A 22,786-nucleotide genomic window follows, 5' to 3' on the forward strand; every position below is an offset into this window, starting at 1 on the left:
ATGTCTGGATGTCTGAAGGTAGACGAGTCTGGGCTATGTCTTGGGAAAATACAGTATTGCATGCGAGGGTCAGGTGAGATGATGCAAGCAACACTGACAGAGAAGACTTATTTATGGCTTAAAATAATGAGGATACTGAAATGATTAATGCATAGATGTTAAAGGTTCTCAGGGGCTTACCTCAGCCTTGTACATTCGGATCAGACCCTGGTTTACTTTGGACCAGGTAGGAACTGCGCTGATATTCCACAGCTGGTTGGAGTGTTCGGCAAAGGGCCCAGTTTTCATCTGGAATGAGAAAGTGGACCGTGAACATCAAGAGATGGACACAAGCACAGCCACATGGTAAATCACAGCAGCCCCTTCCCCCCCACAGGCTACCCCCACTTTATGCATGTCCAGATCTAAGCCACAGCGCTAAAGCATCATTCAGGATTTATGGTAAGACATTATGTGCATTTGGAGCTTTAAGTCGGCTGGGTCCATCCGGGTCTCAGCCCCAGTAGTAACTGGACACTGAACTGGGTCCCCGTCGGACCCTAATTCTTTGTCCTTAACCTCATTGAAAAAAAACAGATTGATATCTGAACAAATAATGTAATAACCATTAAGGTAATTCAAGTCAGCGTAGAACTCCTGTCTATATTTCAAGTTTTACTTAATCTTGCTTTCCCTAAGAGCTATTTCCAGGATGATGTTTTAGGGTTGGTTTTTTTTTCTTAATGTAGCACATTACTCTTCTACAGCGCTTTATCTTAAACTGTTAAAGATCGCTAACAAAAGACATAGTTCTGGCTCTTATTAGGTGTATGGCAGTTGCTGCGTTCTATATCTGCATGCAATTACAGAAAGCTCATAGAGGCACGAAAATACTGGTTGGGTGGCACATAATGGGAATCACAGAAATGTAGTTTGTGTTTAAGCCACCATGTTAACAGCATAGGCCGCTTTTAAAGACCACCCAACTTTTTCCCTCCCAATTAAAGCCCTGAGTCATTCATCTCAAATCATTCTTCAGCACAGCATGGTGTCCAAGCCTACTCGAGTTACGAATGTCTGCATTATTGCCTCAGTTACTTACCGGTAATCTTCATTACACCAAGTCCGAGTCTTCCTCGTGACAGTAACACACACATGAGCTTTAGGCCACCACAGAAACTACAACCAAAATAAAGTTAGTCTACTAGTCTCCCATCCCTCCAACATGTCCCCCACCTTCATCTACCAATAGGATAAAAGGAGGCACCATACACACCAACGACCTGTAAACAAAGTCAAAGAACATGAATCCCTCAACAAAGGGCCGAGAGGCAAGGGAAACTATACTGTGGCGAGGAAGACTAGGACTCCGAATAATGAAGATTACGGTAAGTAACGGGGAATTACCTCCTCGTACGTCTTCCTCGCCACAGTAATTAACACATGAGCGGATACCAAAACAACATCGGCTTCATGGATAACAGAAGACAGCCCACACACGGAATGCAGCACCAGCAGGTTTAATAAGACACACGGGGCAGAAACAGAATTTCAAGAATCAACAGAACCCAGAACAGAAGTGGCAAAAGAAATGGAAACACCACCCCCAAGCTCAAACCGGTAATGCGTCATGAAGGTATGAAGAGAAGACCACTTGGCTGCCCTGCAAATATCCTGCATGGACACCCCCTTGAAAATGACCCAAGAAACAGCCACATAACGAGTAGACCATCCCTGAACCCGATGAGAGAGAACCCCGGCTTAGACAGCATAAGCTGACAGGATCCCCTCCTTAAGCCAACGACTAAGAGTAGAAAGGGAGGGCTTCAAGCCCTGTCTAGCCAAACTGAAAGGGACAGATTGTCCACCTTACAAAAAGAAGCAGTGCGGGACAAGTAAATCAACAAATCACGCTTCACATCCAAAAGATGTAACAGAGACTCTTCCCCAGACTGAGGATCCGAAAAGAAAACAGGAAGGACCACCCCGGCAGCCCTATGAAAGAAAGAAGCCACCTTAGGCACAAAAGGGGAGTGAATTCTCAACACCATCCTATCCTCCAAAATCCGCAAAAACGGGGCAGACCGCAAGAAAGACCCCAATTCACCAATACGTCTGGCAGAGGCAATCGCCACCAAAAAGACCACCTTCACGGTCAAAAACTTCACGTCTACAGACTCCAGGGGATCAAAGGGAACCCGCTGTAAAGCCCTCAACACCAATGGAAGATCCCGCGGAGGGGGAAACAACATCGGTTTAGGGCGCTGCAAAGCCAGAGGTCTCAACAGGTAAGCTACCAGAGGCTAAATATCAACATAAAGGAAATCTTGGAATGCCCAAATAGCCGCTCACTGGGTCCAAAGAGAAGAAAGGGCCAAGCCCAGTTCAAAACCCTCTTAAAAACATCCAGAACACGAGCCGGACCCACCATATCAACAAACAACCCCTGGTGCATACACCAACCAGAAAAGTTGTCCCACTGCTTAGCATAAGCCCTCAAAGTAGAAGGACGCCTGGACTGCTGAACGAGGCCAGCCACCACCTGGGAACAACCCCCTGTATCAGAGATTACCGTTCAAGAGCCAAGCCTGAAGGCTCATGGATTGGAACACTAGGAAGGGAACCTGAGGACCCAACAAAGGATACGGATGAAACAGCAACGTCCAACCTAGACGCACCGCCAATTCTAACAACAGAGGGAACCAAGGACGGCGTCGCCAACACAGGACCACCAAAAGCACCAAAGCCCTGTCCCTACAGATTTTCTACAACTCTGCCGGAATCAGGGGAACCAGGGGAAACGCATACAACAGACCCTGCGGCAACAGGAAGGACATTGCATCCACCTTCCAAGACCCCAGGCTAGGCATATTCGTGCAGAAACAACAGACCTTGGCATTGTCCAGAGAGGCAAACAAGTCCACCGTCGGAGACCCAAACCTCCCCTGCAACATCAGGAACGCCTCTGTGGTCAGAGACAGCGAACCCATGGAGGGAAAAACACTGCTCAGACAGTCCGCCACCACATTCTCCTTGCCCAGTAAGTAACTGGCAGAAATGGGATGCCAACCTCGTCTCAACCCAAGAGCAAATTACCTGGCTGAGACAACTGAGGGACCGCACTCTGCAACCCCCCTGATGATTCAAGTACGACATGACAACCTGGTTGTCCGTCCTGACCTGCACATGGTGACCCACCAGAAAGGCTGCAAAGGTCAAGAGTCCCAAGTGAACCACACCCAGCCCAACAGACTGGCATCTGTCATCACCACTTAAGAAGGAACTACCAGCAACTGATAAGCCCTGGAGAGGTTCGTCTCATCAAACCACCACCCCAGATCCTCCCTGGCCTAGGCAGGCACTGGCACCCCTTGACAGAAATCCTGACCATATGAGAGTCAGTGAGACAAAATATGGTTCACAACAGGGTACATATGCAGACGGGCCCAGGGAACCACCATCAAGGAAGCGGACATTGGACCCTGCACCCGTAACCAATGTCTTATAGGAGGACAGAGCATGGACAACAAGGTACGAATCTCCGACATCGGTGTCAATTTTCGAACCTGAGGTAGAAAAAAACATCCCCAACAGAGTCATAAAGCGAGCCCCAGTGTATGTGAGAGCCTGAGTTGGAACAAGGCAAGATTTCCTCAGATTCACCAGAAATCCATGGGCTCCCAGAACTCCGCAAACCTTCGCCTTAGGGAAAGAGTGGCAGAAATCATCCAGGTAAGGAAAAATCTTAATCCCCCGCCAATGCAATAGCCCAATCAGAGGAGCCAGCGCATCAGTAAAAACCCAGGGAGAGGAACAAAAACCAAAAGGCAATACCTTGAACAGATAATGACGGCCCAACACACAGAAGCGTAGAAAACTTTGGAACTCCCGATGGACCAGGACATGGAGATAAGCATCCTGCAGGTCGAGGGAAGCCAGAAAATCCCTGATTGATCAAGGGAAGAATCAGCTGTAGTGACACCATCTTCAATTTGACAGGGGGATGTACCAATTCAGCCACTTCAGACTCAACAAGGGCCTGAGGTCTCCAGTATGTTTCTCGACCAGAAAAATAATGGAATAAACCCTGAGCCCCACCTACTCTAGGGGCACCGTAACCACTACACCCTTTTCTACAAGATTCAGAACCCCCGCCGGGAGAGCCTCACTTCTCAACCCATCATGGGGTCTAGGCGTGATCCGAAAATTGTCAGGGGCGTCACCGAAAAACCAATGCAAAACCACTCCACCACCTGAAGGACCCACTGATCCGATATGGACCACCACCAACTGTCCACAAAGAGGGACAGTCGTACCCCCACCTGCATCCCTCTTACAGCCATATAGTCAGGGTTTTGAAGAAGAAGCAGAAGAATAGATTGGGAACCAGGACTTGTCAGCGGAAGGAGCACGCTGGCCAGCCCCCTTCCACAAAAGGGCTGATGAGCCCTCCCTTGCCGAGCCGGACCAAAGGCCCTCCAAGCACCGAAGAACCTTGAACTGGCCGACCTCTCTGGAGCCAGAAGCTTGAGATCCTCAGCAGACTTCTTAACCATATCTTCCAAAGGAAGCGCAAAGAGCTTTACCCCTGAAAATGGAATCATCATCAGCAAACCCTTCTAAATTGCATCCGCATACCAGAAATGCAAACACATCTGGAGGCGAGCTGCGACAGATGAGCCAGCCGCAGAGGCCGCTTCCCCTAAGGAATCAAAAGAAATGTCAGAAAGGAGCCACACTTGTTGCTCCATCAGAACGAGAGTGGGAGAGATGTTCTCGCACTGGTCCATCAATTCGACCAAAGATTTGAAGTCTTTCATTAAAGACTTAATAGTACAAGAGGTCGCACCCTAATAGCAAAATTAGAAGCAGCACAAGTAAGTTTCACAGCTGCATCCACCGTTTTTCCACAGGGTCAGCCGGAGAAGCATCCTCCAAAATATTAGCGCCCTGGGAAGACATCCCAGCCATCAAGGAATCGACCTTCACATAACCAGGAAACATATCCGCAAAGTCCTGCAAGGGATAACATCTCGCCAGAAACTGGGGAAACCCATGTTTATCAACATCCTTCCATTTATTTTCTAAAACCTTAAGAACCGAAGAGCGAAAAGGTAATCATTCTGGTTCTTTCTTCTGATATTGGGAAAAGAAATCTGTGTCCTCCTCGCCCACCCTGGACTCGGGAAACAACAGACTAGAGCGAATGTGCTGAAGGACATCCTTCAAGTCCAAACCCTGCACACTACGCCCCTAAAGTTACACAACCTCCTCCCCATCAGAGTCATGCTCGACTTTTTAGAAGGAGGAAAAGCCTCCCTGTCCTGAAAAGCAGCAGCCTGGATCATTTGCTAAATAACTGCCAATTAAGGCAGCGGCTCCGAAGGCTCAACCTCCTCCACACCAGTGCCTTGCCACCCGACTCCAAAGCAGCGCACAGTACACCACCTCAGTTACCACTGTAATATACAACCACTGAGTCTGAAAACAAACAATGTTAAAAATGCTGTGGTTGTCAGGGAAACACACCCACAATGCACCGGAACGTCCGACGCGTGCACGCCACCAAACCAACAAGAAAATACCACTAGGCCGAAACCGCGCTTCCCGGCAGTTCGCTAAATCAGGACACTGGGAGTGTGCAAACCCACAATTTTTTTTAAAAAGGAGGTTGCCCCAGCATGCCCAGCACACCTCGACCCCTAGGGACACCAGAGTCTGCTAGAGCAGGACCTTGATCCCACTTACTGTAAAAACTGGAAACAGCACTCGGAGCAGTACAGAAGGAACGCGTTACTTACCTGTAACTGCGGTTATCCAGTATTGGTATCTTTCATAGATTCACATGCCTGAATCATTCCCCGTCGTCGGGATGGGAGTCCCGGTAAATAAACAAAGCAATGTCTCAGTAGACATATAGAGTAATAGGCCCAAAAGGCCTTACCTTAGTAACATATCCACGTCCTTATGTAAAAAAAGGACCAAACTTTGGAGAGTAGCCAATCAGCTAGTACCACCCTCTAGAACCTTCCTGGAAGGAGCTCTAGTCCCTCAGATTTTCCTAAGCACAGTGCTAAGTAGTTGTATTACTGAGAGATCCAAGAGAGCCCTTCCAGGGGAGATGGGTGGGTTGCATGTGAATCTATGAAAGATACCAATACTGGATAACCGCAGTTACAGGTAAGTAATTCGTTCATTATCCAGTATTAGGGTATCTTTCATGGATTCACATGCCTTTATCAGAATAGTAAGCAATGAAAAGCACATTTCGAAAGGTACAGTATATAAATATTCACCAGACAACAACATATCAATGTGAAAAATAGAAAGTACCAAAAACAATGACATAGCAGAGGCATAAATCACAGTAGAGAAATGTGCGTATAGAAGAAAGGATGGTGGGATGAAGGGAAGGGCTCACCTCTAATGAAATAGATGACTGAGCACCGCTTGACCCACTGCAGCGTCTTTCATGAGTTCCGTATCCAGGCAGTAATGCTTGGTAAATGTATGCAGCGTCTTCCATGTGGCCGCTCTGCAAATGTCCACAATGGGCACTCCTGCAAACAGTGCCATGGAAGTAGACATTGCCCTCCTGGAATGGGCACGAACTGTGGAGAGCAGGGGACGCCCTGCTTGCTGGTGACAAAGTAATGGCTGAAGAGATCCAGCGGGAGATACTTTGCTTGGTGAGTGGTAGACCTTTTCTAGGCCGACTGTACGCCACGAAGAGCTGGTTAGATTTACGAAAAGTCTTCGTTCTGTCGATGTAGAACTTTAGGCAGCGCTGAAGATCCAAGGAATGCAGGGTCTTTTCTGCCACTGTCTGCGGATTTGAAAAGAATGAACTCAGCACAATAGGCTCATTAAGATGGAACTGTGAAGGAACTTTTGGGATAAACTTCGGATTTGTACGAAGAATGACCCTGTCATGCTTGAATTGACGGAAAGGGTCTTGGATTGAGAAAGCCTGGAGTTCCCCCACTCGCCTTGCTGAGGTAAGGGCTAGAAGGAGCGCTGTTTTCCAGGAGCGATACTTAAGATCCGCTCTGTGTATTGGCTCAAAAGGGTGTTTCATAAGTTGAGCCATAACTGTGTTGAGATGCCAAGCAGGAGGTACAGGTTTCACCGGAGGGAATGTTCTAAACAGTCCTATAAGGAATTGCTTAATGAGCCGATGAGACCACAGAGAAGGACCTGCGGAGGATCTCCTGAAGCGCGAAATTGCTGCCAGGTGGACATTAATGGAGGCATGAGCAAGACCAGATTTTGCCAGATGAAGAAGGTGCGGCAGTATTTGCTCCGGAGTGGAAGAAAGAGGGTGTATTTTGTTTGATTTGCACCAGATACAAAACCTCTTCCATTTTAATGAGTACGTTCTGTTGGTACTACCTGCTCGGGCCCGAGCTAGAACTTGTCTACAGTCCGGAGGAATGTCTAAACTCTGAAACTCTCTGAACTCAGGAGCCAAGCTGATAATTTGAGAGATGCCGGATCCGGATGCTGGACTTGTTGGTTGTTGAGCGTAAGGAGAGATGGAAACGGTTTCAACCTGATCGGCGGTTCCAGGGAAAGAAGGTGAAGCTCTGTGAACCAATGTTGGCGTGACCAAGCTGGAGCTATCAAGATGAGTGTGCAAGGCTCTGCTTTCAACTTCCGGAGCACCCTGGGAATCAGGGGAATTGGCGGAAAGGCGTACGCAAATACGTTGCACCATGCGATCGAAAATGCATTCCCCAGAGACCCTTGCTGGGGATGCCAGCTTGCAAAGTGTTGGCATTTGGCGTTCTGCTGAGTAGCGAAGAGGTCCAGAACAGAGGTGCCCCATCGAGCGAATATGCTGTTGAGGATCCGCTGATCCAACTCCCACTCGTGACATGCTGCCTGCCGTCTGCTCAAGGAATCCGCCAACACGTTGTGGGTGCCTGGAACATACTCTGCTCGAAGAGAGATGTTGTGACTGAGCAGCCAGTTCAAAATTTTTTGCGACTCGTGAGAGAGTGTCAGAGAACGAGTTCCACCCTGCTTGTTCAAATAGTGCATTGTCGTGGTGTTGTCGGTCCGGACAAGCACTAGAGAGTTTCTGATTCGTGGAAGGAAAGCCACAAGAGCGAGATACACTGCACGCAGCTCCAGAAGATTTATGTGAAGTTTCTTCTCGGAAAGGGACCATTTTCCGCTTATCTGCAGTTCTTGAAGGAAAACTCCCCAGCCCTCTCAAGAGTCGTCCGTGGTGATGATATGTGGAGCAGCAGGAAGCAAGAAAGGCAAGCCTTGAGAAAGGTTCTGTGGGCAAGTCCACCACCGTAGAGCCTTTTTGATCATAGGGGTCACCTGGATGACGTCGTCAAAGGACCCCGTACACTGGACCCATTGATCTGAACACGCTTCTTGAAGAGGCCGCATGTGAAGGCAACAGTGCGGAACTAACAGGATGCAAGAAGACATCATCCCGAGTAGGGATTTGAAGAGGCGCACTGACAGCGTCTTCTTGGAACTTATACGGAGCGCCAAGGAATGAAGTTTGTTTTTGCGTTCCTGTGATGGAAACGCCTTCCTCTGTATGGTGTCGAGGGTAGCACCCAGAAAACGTATGCGCTGGGAAGGCTGCAGGACAGACTTGTCCTGGTTGAGAGTCAGTCCCAGACAATTGAAAAGCCTCAGACAGGCGCTGGAAGACCTGGACGCGCCTTCTAGAGAGGTTGATTTGACGAGCCAGTCGTCCAGATATGGGAAGACTTGATGGTGATGTTGTCGTAGGTATGCAGCCACCGAAACTAGACATTTGGTAAAAATGCGTGGCGCCGATTTGAGTCCGAACGGCAGGACCCGAAACTGGTAATACCTGCCCGCCACCATGAATCTCATAAATTTCTTGTGGTTGTGGTGTATTGGAATATGAAAATAGGCGTCTTGCAGGTCTAAAGACACCATGTAGTCGTCCGCATTGAGAAGCTGTAGCACCTCCTGAATGGTGACCATACAAAACGACTGTTTTTTCAAGAACTTGTTTAGATTCCTCAAGTCCAATATCGGTCTCCATTTTTTCTCCTTTTTTCGAATAAGGAAAAAACGGGAGTAAAACCCCTTTCCCCTTTGACCTGGGGGAACCTTCTCTATAGCTCCCTTCTGGAGCATGAGTGCCACCTCCAGGAGTAAAGCACGCACATTTTTGTGAAGCATAGGCCGGGGAGGGGTTTGGGGAGGAATTTGGATGAACTCTAGAGAATGCCCGAATTGAACTAATTGTAGTTATTTTCTTCCAATTTGTGAGAAAGTGGGAAATTCTTCCTCCAACTTTGGAGGGCAGAGAGGAGTTGGAGACCGGCGGTAGTTGAAAGTCATTGTCGCCGAGCGGCATCCTTCTGTCTCCCTCCCTTGCCACGAAAGGAAGATTTAGTGTAGGTGGAGTGTTGTTGACGCTGCTGATACTGTGGACGATATTGCTGAGAGGAAGGGAAGGAAGATCGGTGTTGGAAATCTCCTCTAGTAGATGTTTGACCTCTCCCTCTTGAGCCTCGAAAAGAGGGGTTCCGGAATTGCAGGGTACCCAAAGCCCTAGCGGTGTCGGTATCCTTCTTAATACCTTGTAATGCCTCATCTATATGTGTGCCAAAGAGACGTTGGCCATCATATGGCATGTCCAATACCTTGGTTTGTACTTCCGGTGTGAAGGAAGTTGCCTTCAACCAACCCTGGCGCCGTAACACAGCTGCGCCCGCGAGTTGGCGAAATCCGGTAGAGGCAATATCCATTGCACAGTATATAATTTCAGAGACAGATCTCTCCCCCTCCAATAAGATCTTCTTTGCCTCTTCCTTCGACTCTTCAGGTAAGTTCGTTAGGTATGGCGCAATATCTGCCCACATCTGCCGATTATAACGTCCCAACAGTGCTAAAGAGTTGGAAGCACGCACTGTCAACGCAGACATGGACGAAAAGCGCTTACCAATGTTGTCCAGTCGCCTACCCTCTTTATCCGGCGGAGCAGTCAGCAAAGCAGATGGATTTTTTTACTTTCTCTGAGCGGCTTGGGTAATGACGGAGTCCGGTTTCGGATGGCCTGTGAGGCAAGCTGGAGCAGTATCTGGCGCTTTATATTTCTTATCCAGCCGAGGCAAAACGAATATGCTACTTACCAGTATGCATCTGTTCTTGGCATGTAGGGCTGCTGACATTCATATCTGTGCATAGATCGCCGCCTAGTGTTGGGTCCGGATGATTGCACATTGTTGTCCTGGAAGAGTCTTCGAAGTATCACGAGATAGGTGGCTCCTCCCCTGGACTACAGTGCGCATGGGCATCCTCTCCATCCTCAGATTGTTTTTCGCCATTGTGGCAGTGATGGAGTAGATACAGTAAGTGATGACCATGCTATACAGTAATTCTGAGTGCTGCAGCCGCTACAGGCGCCGGGGAGGAGGGTGGGCGATATGAATGTCAGCAGCCCTACATGCCAAGAACAGATGCATACTGGTAAGTAGCATATTCGGTTCGAGGCATGTGGGCTGCTGAATTCATATCTGTGCATAGATTACATAGCAGTCCCCCTATTAGCGGCGGCTGCCCGTGCCAGCTGCAGCAGTCTGAAAAAGGGTCTTGAGAACAGCCTGTCCTACAGCTGCCTGCTGTTTTGAATGTACATCTACACAGTAGTGTTTAGTAAATGTATGTATAGTGGACCATGTGGCTGCTCTACATATTTCCTGTAAAGGAATGTTCCCTAGGAAAGCCATGGATGCCCCTAACTTTCGTGTTGAGTGGGCTCTTGGAGGAATCGTTAATGTGCGTTTAGCTTTTTCATAGCAAATTTGAATACATTTAACGATCCATCTGGCTATCCCTGCTTTAGAAATGGCGTTGCCCTTGTGTTGTGGAGAAAAGGCAAGGAACAGTTGTTTTGTTTTCCTAAAATCCTTTGTTCTGTCTATATAGTACATGAGGGCCCTTTTTACATCTAGTGTATGGAGCATTCTCTCTGCGACATTTTCCGGATTTGGAAAGAAAACAGGCAGTTCAATAGTCTGGTTCATGTGGAACTGCGATATCACTTTAGGCATGAATGTGGGGTTGGTACGTAGTACAACTCTGTTTGCGTGAACCTGTATGAATGGCTTTTGAATGGTTAGTGCCTGTAGTTCACTAACTCTTCTCAACGAAGTGATTGCCACTAAGAAAGCTACTTTCCAGGTGAGGAATTGAATCTCACATGAATGTAGAGGTTCAAAAGGTGGACCCATCAATCTGGTGAGGACCACATTCAGGTTACACACTGGTGCCGGTGGGTGTGTTGGAGGAATAACTCTTTTGAGTCCCTCTAAGAAGGCTTTGATGGCAGGCACTCTGAATAAAGAGAGGTGCTGCCTGTTCTGAAGATAGGCTGCTATTGCGGTTAGATGTATACGTATGGAGCTGTATGCCAGATTGCATCGGTATAAGTGTAACAGGTAACAGATGATATTCTGAATGGATGCGTCCAGCGGATTAATGTTATTGTTTTTACAGTAAATGACAAATCTTTTCCATTTAGCCGCATAGCAAGCTCTGGTCGTGGGTCTCCTGGCCTCCTTGATGATATTCATACATTCTGGAGGCAGGTTCAGGTAGCCAAGGAGCCAGATCGCCAGGTTCAGCTGTTGCAGATCTGGGTGCTGAATTTCGCCATGGTTCTGTGTTAAAAGTCTGGGTGTGAGCCGCAGTCTTTGATGCGGCACCACGGAACGTTCTAGCAACGTGGTGTACCATGGCTGGCGTGCCCACATTGGAGCAACCAGGATGAGTGTCATCGAGTGTTGCCTTAGTTTGCGTGCCACTAGTGGTATTAATGGCGCTGGGGAAAAAGCGTACGCAAATCTGCCTGACCAGTTCATCCATATCGCATTGCCCTTCGACTGTGGATGCGGGAACCTGGCGGCAAAGCTGTGGCATTTTACGTTTTCCCTTGTGGCGAATAGGTCTATCTCTGGATGACCCCACTGCTGGAAGTACGGTTGGAGTACTGATGGATGTAGCTCCCACTCGTGCATTTGGTGGCTGTGTCTGCTGAGCAGATCTGCCATTTGGTTGTCCTTGCTCGGGAGGTGTTCTGCCATGAGGAACATGTTGCTCTGAATGGCCCACCTCCACATGCTCTGAGCCAGATGAGACAACTGTGGAGAGTGTGTTCCTCCCTGCTTCTGTATGTAGTACATGGCAGTCATGTTGTCCATCCGGATCAACACGACTTTGTTGCACAAGTGTACTTTGAATGCCTTCATTGCCAGGAAGATTGCCATCAGTTCCAGAAGGTTGATGTGCATCTTCCTTTGCTGTGTCGTCCATAGTCCCTGCACTGTGTGATTGAGTACATGAGCTCCCCATCCCTGGAGAGACGCGTCCGCCGTCAGTATTATTTGTGGAACAGGCTCTTGGAACGGTCGGCCCTTGCAAAGGTTTTGTGGATTCCACCAATGCAGAGAGTTGTATGCCCGACCGCTCACCAACACTAGGTCTTTCAACTGTCCTTGAGTCTGATTCCATTGACGTGCCAAGCACTCCTGAAGCGGGCGCATATGTAGTCTCGCGTGCGGGACTATGAAGATGCAGGAGGCCATCATGCCTATCAACTGCATGAACACCCGCGCTGGAAGGGAGTGTTGAGGTCTGAACTTCTTTATCAGCAGTTGCATGCTGTTGATCCTCACTAAATTTGGCTGAGCTTTGGCTGCCAGAGTGTCTATGGTTGCGCCCAGGTACTGCCGTACGTGGGCGGGTTGAAGATGTGACTTTGGATAATTCAGTGAGAATCCCAGACTGTGAAGAAGGTGAATGGTGTGGGATACGTGGCTGGCATACGGCTCGGCTGACTTTGCCTGAACAAGCCAGTCGTCCAGGTAAGGGAAGACGTGAATGTGCTGTCTCCTTAAGTGTGCAGCCACTGTCGCTAGGCACTTGGTAAAGACTCTGGGCGCCGTGGTTACTCCGAAAGGGAGGACTTTGAACTGATAATGCTGATCCTGAATAGTGAACCTGAGATATTTTCTGTGTGATGGGTGTATGGGTATGTGGAAATACGCATCTTTCAATTCCAGTGTTGCTAGGAAGTCTCCCTGACGGAGTAACGGCAGAACCTGCTGGAGGGTGAGCATATGAAAATGCTCTGACAGAATGTATTGGTTGAGAGGTCTTAGGTCCAGTATAGGTCTCAGAGACCCGTCCTTTTTTGGGATCAAGAAGTACAGAGAGTACACCCCTGACCCTCGTTGTTCTACAGGCACGAGCTCTATGGCTCCTTTCTGCAGCATACTTAGTACTTCCTGCTGCAATAATGTTAAGTGCTCTGCGGACATAGGACGGTGTCTTGGTGGTATGTTGGGTGGATTTGATGTTAATTCCAGACAATAACCGTACTGGACAATTTCTCTGACCCACCTGTCTGTGGTGATGGATCTCCAGACTGGCAAGAACTGTTGGAGTCTCCCCCCGACCGGTGTTATGTGGTCGGGGGGCAGTGACATGACGTCACTGTTTGTTATTGGCGGAGGACCTGGTGTTGTTGTGTCCTCGTCCTCTGCCTTTGGTGCTGGATCCACGATATCCACCCTTAGTGTTCTTATTATAGGTACTCTGGGTACCTCCTTTATTGTACTGCTGCTGGGACCCCTGACCTCTAGCTGCTCCTCTATTCCCGGGGCGATGAAAGGAGCCACTTCGAAACTGCTGCGACTGTAGAGCCCCCATAGATTTTGCAGTTTCAGTGTCCTTTTTAATCTTTTCCAGTGTAGCGTCAACTTCAGGGCCAAATAAAAAGTCTGGGTTGACTGGTTGATTCAAGATATTAGTTTGAATTTCAGGTTTGAAACCTGATATTCTCAACCATGCGTGCCTCCTCAACATCACACTAGTGTTGATTGCCCTTGCTGCGGTGTCAGCTGCATCTAGTTCGCATTTGATGGACGCATTTGTAATGAGTTTTCCCTCTGTGATGAGGAGCTCCGCTCCATCTTTGTATTCATCTGGTAGGTGTTCTATCAGTGTTTCTAGGGTATCGTAGTGTGACCTGTCGTATCTGGCCAGGAGCGCCTGAGTGTTGGCAATGCGCCAGATGTTTGCCGCTTGTGCTGCTATCCTTTTTCCCGATGTTTCTAGCACTTTGGACTCCTTGTCCGGAGGAGGAGCATCACCGGTAGTTTGCGAGTTAGCTCTCTTGCGAGCATTAGAAACTACCATTGAGTCCAACAGCAATTGACCCTTAATGTACATTGGGTCTCCTGGGGCTGGTTTGTATTTTTTTTTCTATTCTCGGGTTCAACACCCGTGCTCTGGTTGTCTCCTTAAAGATGTCCTTATCATGTTTAATAACCCCTTTTAACATTGGTAGAGTCTTGACCGTTCTTTCTGATGTTGAGAACGTGTCCACCAAGAAATCCTCTTCCACAGAGTCAGAATGAAGTGCCACTCCGTGATTGGCAGCCGCTCTTTCAATGAGGGCGTTAAAAGCAGCAGTATCTTCAGTGGGAGATGGTTTTATATTATAAATATGAGTGTCAGGAGCATTTTGCGGGTCTCCTGGGTCATTAGGGTCTCCCCATGTTTGATCCCGGTCTTGCTGTTGTTCATCAGGGTCATTATCCACAGGATAAGTGGTATCCTCATTATAGCCCTCTCCTGCATCTGCCTCCGAGTGTGCGGGAGAAAAGGATTGTGGTTCCTGATCATATGTTTGGTAAGGTTCCACAAGCACTGGTGTCGGACCTGATGCAATTTTCCTTTTCAGTGGAATTTTGTATGATTCCAAAGTCTTTTCTGGAACAATTTTCCGCTTGTGGAACGACAGTCTACCAGTGTCTACGTCGATAAACTGGTCCTGTGAGTCTTCGACATCTGTTCTGTCTGTCGACACTGTTCTTGGTTGTTCGATACTCTTCCTAAGTTCGAACATCTTAGGTGTCCCCGGTGGTGGCAATCCAAACTTGATCGGCGCCGGCGCCGAGTGAGCCTTGGCGACCTTCTTCGGTTCGGGACCCGTTTTCGGTTCGAGAGTGTCCCGTTACCTGATGCGCTTTAGGGACTCCGATACCTGTTGCAACGTGAATGCCGACGGTGCTTTTGATCCGACAGGCTCTTTGGAGACAGGCCTCGACGCGGTCTCCGGTTTCTTTCCTATCTTTGGGGCTTCGATCCAAAGGTTTGGATCGACGCCTTGTTGATCGGGTATTTTGGCAGTCTCAGCACTCCTTGGTGTTGATGTAGTGGGATCGACCACCTTGACCTTGGTCGTTGGTGCCCCAACCTTCGGTGCTATAGGCCTTTCAGTCTTCTTGGGACGGAGGGCCTCCTTTTGTTTCTCGGTGCCGAAGTCCTTTTTTGGTTTCTCGGTACCGAAGTCCTTCTTCGTTCTTTCGGCTCCGAAGTCCTTCTTTTGTGTCGACGGAGTGGAAGGTTTTGATGCCTTCGATCCGACCTGAACCAGTTGCACTCTCGGTGTCTATTTGACCGGTGCAGGTTTTGGTTTCGATTTCACGGAATCGACTCCAGTCTTTTTTGATATTTGTGGCTCTTTTGAAATGTTCGAAGCAGGGCCTTCAGGCAGGGCTGTAGAACGATCCAACCGATCTTGGGTAAGGCCCGCAGGCGATCCCGCGACGTGAGCCTTATCAAGACTATCTCCCTCGGCCTCCGCATCGACGGATTGGCCTAGCTCCTCGCCTGAGCTATCTTCCTCGGCCCCTAGGGCCTCATCGTCATCCCCTACCTCGTTGACGACGTTTTCTTCCTCGAAGATGTCCTCATCTTCGTCGTCATATTGGGAGTCATGCTCCGAAGCAGGGTCCGATTGTTCTTGAACATCCTGCTCTTCAACGTATTCGAATTGTTCTACCTCTTCGACGCTCTCGACTTCTTCATCCTCGGTACTGAATATGTTAACCGGGTTAGGCGCCGATTTTTTTGCCTCCAATCGAGCCGCTCGTCGATTCCGAAGGGTCTTTTTCGACCGGAACCGGGCGCAGGCCATACACTTGGTCTCATCATGATCCGGTGATAAACATTTGTTACACACCGGATGGACATCGACGTGTGGATATTTTGCGTGACAGAGGACATCTCTTGAAGGGAGTCCTCGATTCCATCTTCGAACGTTAATCGATGTTCGGACCAAAACTCGATCCGATAAGAGTGAATAAGTTCGAAAACAAGTATAAGAATTTATCGATACCGAACGCAAACGATACCGACGATGTCTAAAGGCTTTTGGCCTTAAATAAAGTTTTCCTAACTTGAGCTAAGATAAGCACATCCGAACCCAATGGCGGAAAAAAAACAATCTGAGGATGGAGAGGATGCCCATGCGCACTGTAGTCCAGGGGAGGAGCCACCTATCTCGTGATACTTCGAAGACTCTTCCAGGACAACAATGTGCAATCATCCGGACCCAACACTAGGCGGCGATCTATGCACAGATATGAATTCAGCAGCCCACAGGCCTCGAACCTGGAGGGACCGAGGAAGGGTTCTGCATAATCTTTAACCCTTGTTCCCAAATGTAGTCTATAATAGGGATAGATCTAACCGACTTTTTGAAAGGCTCTTTAAAATCGTAGAGGAAACAATCCTGTTGGTGCGAGGGCATAGGAATTTGAAAGCGCTGCGCCGCTCTCTCTACGATGTTATGAAACCCTCCAATGTCCTCCGGAGGCGAGTCAGCTGTGGTAGGAACGAGAGAAGCTGGACAGGGAAGAATGTAATCATCCCATTCGTCCCGATTAGATTGGGTATCCTGAAGCTCTCCTTCATGTTCCTCATCTTCTTCGTCATCTGTAGAGAGACGAGGTAGTGATGCGACAGGCTCAGACTGCAAAATCAATGGCGGGGGTCGTGGCCTTGGTGTTGGAGGCACAACCGGCATCAGAGAAGGTGTCGACGTTGGAAACCGCTGCTTATAGTCGGAGATAAGGAATTGTAGATCAGAGACCAGGGACGCAGGCAGACAAACCATGGATGGTGGAGGCGGATGATATTCCTCAGGTGAAACCTCCTGATATTCCTGTCCATGATCTTCGTAGTCGGAGCTATCTTGGTACTTAACATGCAGCTGCGACGGACTTGTCGCTGCACGGAACATACTGCCATCGTCAGAGTCTTCCTCCTCCAAAAGCTGAACTGGAGGCAGGAGCTGGACCCTACTAGGTGACGTCAGGGCCGGTGTTAGTGCACGTTTTGTAATTTTGAGGTGCACATATGTACTTTGTACATCAGAGTCCATAGCCGTCGATGGGCCAGTCGACGGTAGAGTTGTCGACGGTGGAGTGTGGACAGGCATCATTGAAAGTTGAGACGCCGTCGTCAGGGCCATCGTCGACGGTGTCGTCGTCGACGACGATGAAGGTTTCGTCGACGATGTCGTCGACGATGAAGGCTTCGTCGACTGAGCTGTTGACGGGGTCCTCGTTGACGATGACGTCGGCGAGGCAGCTGTAGTCGATGGTGTCGTCGTCGACGCCGTCGTCGGCGATCGCAGCGTCGACGGCAGCTTGGATGACGACGATGTCTTTTTAATTTTCAGCGTCGACGAGACAGACCTACCGGTCGTCGACGATGGAGTTGTCGTCGTCGATGAAGACAAGGAATGAGACGCGACAGAAGTAGACACTGTCGTCGTCGACGAGGTGACATAAACTGCAGTCGATGGAGATTTCCTCGTCAATGAAGCCACCGTCGACGAGGTCGTCGTCGACGACGGGGTGGAAGAAGGCTTCTTAAAGGCATGTGTAACTTCCTGAGGAGAAACTTTCACTGGCAGAGACTTAGGAGGGATCTCTGAAGACTTTTTATGAGTCTTCTTTTGAGGTGGCTGCGACGAAGGACCCGGAGATGCCAGCCGTGGTCTCTTCTGAGAGGACTGAGAGGAGATGGAAGAGCCCTCACTTTCCACAGAGGACAAAACTGTATCCTTATCCTTAAGCCTCTGCAGCCAAATTAAGAGGCGCCCTTCACGGTTTAAGGGTCTTGGAAGAGAAGGTGCGACATACCCTACAATCCTTTGAAATGAGTGGTTAGGATAAAGGCAGTAGAGACAGTACTTATGTTGATCGTCCACATGAAGCCTCTTTTTCCCACAGGAAGCACAAGACCTGAAAAGGCCTTTTTTCGGAGTGTCTGTCATGAGGAACTAAAAAACTCCTCACAGAAAATATACATTTGTAGCAAGAAACACTGGAAATCCAGAAAACGAGAAGTAATGAGCAGAGCTCAGTGGAGACTCCCTTAGCACGACGTGTGGTAGAAAATCTGAGGGACTAGAGCTCCTTCCAGGAAGGTTCTAGAGGGTGGTATTAGCTGATTGGCTACTCTCCAAAGTTTGGTCCTTTTTTACATAAGGATGTGGATATGTTACTAAGGTAAGGCCTTATGGGCCTATTACTCTATATGTCTACTGAGACATTGCTTTGTTTATTTACCGGGGACTCCCATCCCGACGACGGGGAATGATTCAGGCATGTGAATCTATGAAAGATACCCTAATACTGGATAAACTAAAAGAACAGGTCATTGGTGTGTATGGTGCCTCCATTTATCCTATTGGTGAATGAAGCTGGGGGCCATGTTGGAGGGATGGGAGACTGGTAGGCCAACTTTATTTTGCTTGTAGTTTCTGTGGGAGCCTAAAGCTCATGTGTTCATTACTGAGGCGAGGAAGATGGATTAGGAGGTAATGAATCCATTCAGAAGCAACGGTCTCTCTCCGATTTAGCTTCAATCCGGGTAAGTATATCGCCTTGGCAGATTCAGTTACCGGGGGTGTGAAGGATGAGTTCAAACTCTAATCCTTAACTCCCCACCTCCTCTTGCCATCCTTTAAGAGACAAAAGTGGCCTGATGCCAGCGGCTGGGTTCTTGTGCAGCCACTGGTGAGGAGACAGCATGGCTATATGACATCATGACAGTGAAGCAGTGGCAGCCATTTTGAAATGGGAATAAATGCACAATTGCATGGCACCATGAGCTGTTAAAGGTGGGAGCAAACGGATAAGTAGAAGAGTCCATTCCTACTGATCCAGCATACTGCTGAGTGGGGTCTGCTGCTGTCCATGCATCCAACAGTCTTGGGCGTTCTTGGTCGTCACTGACCCAGAATTCACCTGGTGCCTTTTTTCGAGATTAACTAACAGGTGATGGCAATCTCAACTTGTGGCTTACGCATACAAAATTTGTTTGCAAAAAAAATAATTGAAAATACTTTAAGGGCTATAAAGGAAATATTAGCTAGGCATTTCCCTTACAAAAAATACAATTTTCATATTTTGATTTTCTTTAAATTGAGCTTTTGCTGAACTTGAAGACATGAAGGTGAACATCCAATCGGCATGACTAACCTGACCAGCGTTTTTATATCCAGTGCATGCCCATACTTATGTTCGAGGCATGCTTTAGATAAGAAACACAGGGTATAAAAAGGGTGAGAAAAGGAGGAAGTATTTTCCCTTCAGTGGATGAATGTAGAATTTTTGTAAAGCGCCAGGTGTTTGCTTCAGGAGCTTCATTCTAGGCACTCTGCCAACTTTAGCTGCTGACAAGGGCTAATTAAAAAAAAAGTGAGAAACTTGAGATCCAGTTGGACATAGGCCTCAGCTCCCAGGTAATAACGTAAAATCCCTGCTGTACTGAAGGTGACTGTGCTTCTAATACGTGCATCGTCTTGGCAATGGGATCTCTTGGTACAGGTCTTAAACATCATCAGCCATGCGTCTAGAAGAGAAGGTTTCAGGATGCTTCTGATAAGTGGCTGGGACAACGTGCTCTTGAGTGGGCGCAGGCCTCGAACACAAGCAGTCCATAGCACCTTTAGAGGTGACTTGAAAACAGGCCTCACGATTACTGCCAGGTACCTTTCGTGAGGGTTGTATCAAAGACCTTCTCAGGGATTAGATGCTTCAGAAGCCTAAGAAGGATGCAGCCAGGTTAAAGTGGATCCTTTCCTGAACCAGTGAAGATACCTTTTAGCAAGGTTCACATTTGCAACAATGAGTCTACATAGGAAAAACGTAGGTCCAACCAGAAAGGCGGAGCGAGGAGGGGCTGTTAGTGTCAATGCTGCCGCTCATGCTACACGGAACGATTCCTGAGCTGCTAAAACTGAGATCACTTTAAATTTGTTTTTAAACTTTTAAAAAATAACTTACTTCTGGCATATTTGCGCATTTGCACAGAACTGCTTTGCACTTTGTCCCCTGCTCTGGTGCACCGCGGCGGGTGCCGTTTGTGTGGAGGGTGGGGCTGAAATCACACAACTCACAGCTGACACCATTCGAGCTGAAAGAGGGCGGAGCTAACCTGACACCCTCCCATATCAGCTGATGGGCCAGCGGACGCGCAGGCAAGCCCGTCTGCGCCCGTCCGTGTCCGGCCAGCGTCCAGCGCCAGCCACGCTGCCCGTTTTCAACCAGCTACTAGAATAATGCTGCCCAGGGCACACATGTGTGAGTTAAAGTCGAAAGGCTGTCCCCGGCTGACCTGCCTGGATCCCTGCTCACTGGAACAGGAACTACCTGGCCAGGAGCCACACTAAGTCCTGTTCCTTCGAATTCGACAAAGAGTTCCTGGGAAAGAGGTGTAAGGCCATTGAATGGGCCACACCTTCTGGACCACGGACCGCTAGTACCAGGTCAATTGTTAAAGCCTATTTAATTAACTGCAGATCTCTTCCCAAGCATGCAGATGAGGTCTGGCTAATGCTAGAAACAAGCTCCTGGGATCTCATCTTTCTCAAAGAAACATGGTTGAGAGAGCTCTAACCCCGATATAATGATGATCATTCCTGAGGGCTATAAAATAGTTATGGTAAACCAAAGTGGCGTTAGATTAGGGGGTGGACTTGCTGTGATCTTAAGAAACGATTGGGAATTATCGCACAAAAGGATCGAGCACACTGACCTATTAGAAGCAATGTCCTTCAACGTCACAATCTCCCCTACCTTTTCTATTGTGTGAATGCTGGTCTACAGACCACCTGATTCCAAACCCTCTGAGCTATGGGAGGTATGCGATGTGATTGGTGATCTCTCGTTGAGATATGCAAACTTCATGGTCCTGGGTGACTTCAATGTCCACATGGACAATGATCAGTGTCCCCTGGCCTCCCAGCTGGCCGAGACATTTAAAGGATTGAATTTCAATCAAATAGTTTCTATGCCTAAACACGTGGCAGACCACATACTGGATCTCATCTTTACTAATATCCCTACCGTAACAACAGAGAATCCCATCCGCCTCACATGGTCAGATCGCGGTCTCATACCATTCTATCTAACCACCACCGTAAGCTACAGCTCCAGTAAACCTGAGCCCGAAGATAGAAGAAACTGGAGGAAAGTCACCCCCGAAGCTATTGGCCCTGCATTATTAAACACTCCCATGCTATTCACTGGTGAACCCAACAGTGACGCTATCATTTTTAACAGGAGGGTCACTTCTGCCCTGGACAAAATAGCCCCTTATGAAAGCTATGAAGTTGGCCAGGAATAAACCCTCTGCCCCGTGGTTTACGCCGGAACTCCGATTAAAAAAAAGCCTCTGCAAGAAGCTTGAGCGGATCTGACGGATAACCTACAACATGGAGGCCAAAAACACTTACAGAACAGCACTAAAACAATTCCACAGGCTAAAACGCAATTCCATAAGGGATTATATTACTAATCAAATCAAATCTTCAGACAACTCCGCTAAAGAAGTTTTAAAAATTGTCCAAGGGTTCATTAAACCAGGGATGATGAAAAACAATATAGCCCCCTCTACCACTCTCTGTGAAGACCTTTCGGTCTTCTTTCAGGAGAAGATCCAAGCCATTTACTCATCATTTCCCGGGAGGGAACCATCAACCACACCATTGCCTTCCCTTTCCCCAGCAAACACATGGTCAGAATTCAGCCCTTTTAACCCTGAAACTTCCCTCACGCAGTTGGAAAAAACGAACTCCGAATCTCCTATTGATCCCTGTCCGGCTAGGTTTTTCAAATTACTAGCCCCACTATTCAATCCTTCTCTAAACATGCTCTGGAACGCATCTCTGAAATCAGGCACCTACCCTTCCATTTGGAAAACTGCACTAGTTTAACCAATCCTCAAGAAAGAGGATGCAGACCCAGCAGAACTGAAAAACCTTAGACCCATCTACCTCCTACCAGCACCAGTCAAGATCCTTGAGAAAGAAGTGCAGCAACAGCGATCCCATTTCCTAGAGTCTAACAAACTACTCCATGACTCCCAGTCTGGCTTTAGATCAGGATATAGCACAGAGACAGCACTGCTTGAAGTAGCAGAAAGAGTCCGGGAGACCTTGGATAAGGGTAGCTGTGCAATGCTGGTGCTGCTAGACCTGTCTGCGGCGTTTGATACGGTGTCTCATAAGATCCTCTTAGACAGGCTCAGGCAGCTGGGAGTGATGGGGACCACCGTAGCCTGGTTCAGCTTCTTTCTTGAGGGTAGGTTCCAGAAAATACAGTTGCATCCTCATATCTCATCCCCTCGCCCCCTGATTTGTGGAGTCCCTCAGGGTTCGGCCCTTAGCCCGACTCGTTTTAATATCTACCTTGCTCCCCTTGCCCCACTTATAGAGCCACACGGTGTAAATGTTATCTCATACGCTGATGATACCCAGCTTGTGTTTTCCTTCAGAGATTACTCAGGGGCAGCATTTACAAATTTCAAGCAGTGTCTGATGGACATATCAGCCTGGATGACTGACAACTGTCTAAGGCTGAACACCGATAAAACAGAGGTTTTGTTTTTTAATCAGCCATACCCTCCACAATCTGTCCTTTGGTGGCCACCA

At 48.3% G+C, this 22,786-nt stretch overlaps 1 protein-coding gene across 3 annotated transcripts in view; it reads right to left on the reverse strand.

The window, feature by feature from the left end:
- Window positions 1-22,786, reverse strand: part of PTPA (protein phosphatase 2 phosphatase activator) — a 725,494-nt gene that overhangs the window by 113,720 nt on the left and 588,988 nt on the right. For all 3 annotated transcript variants that reach the window (XM_085614012.1, XM_085614013.1, XM_085614014.1), the window contains exon 9: window positions 181-288. In XM_085614012.1, the coding sequence (XP_085470138.1) occupies window positions 181-288 (108 nt within the window). The remainder of the gene's footprint in view (window positions 1-180; window positions 289-22,786) is intronic.

Source organism: Triturus cristatus, chromosome 1_2, assembly GCF_964204655.1.
Source record: "Triturus cristatus chromosome 1_2, aTriCri1.1, whole genome shotgun sequence".
In the NCBI taxonomy this organism is placed as follows: domain Eukaryota; kingdom Metazoa; phylum Chordata; class Amphibia; order Caudata; family Salamandridae; genus Triturus; species Triturus cristatus.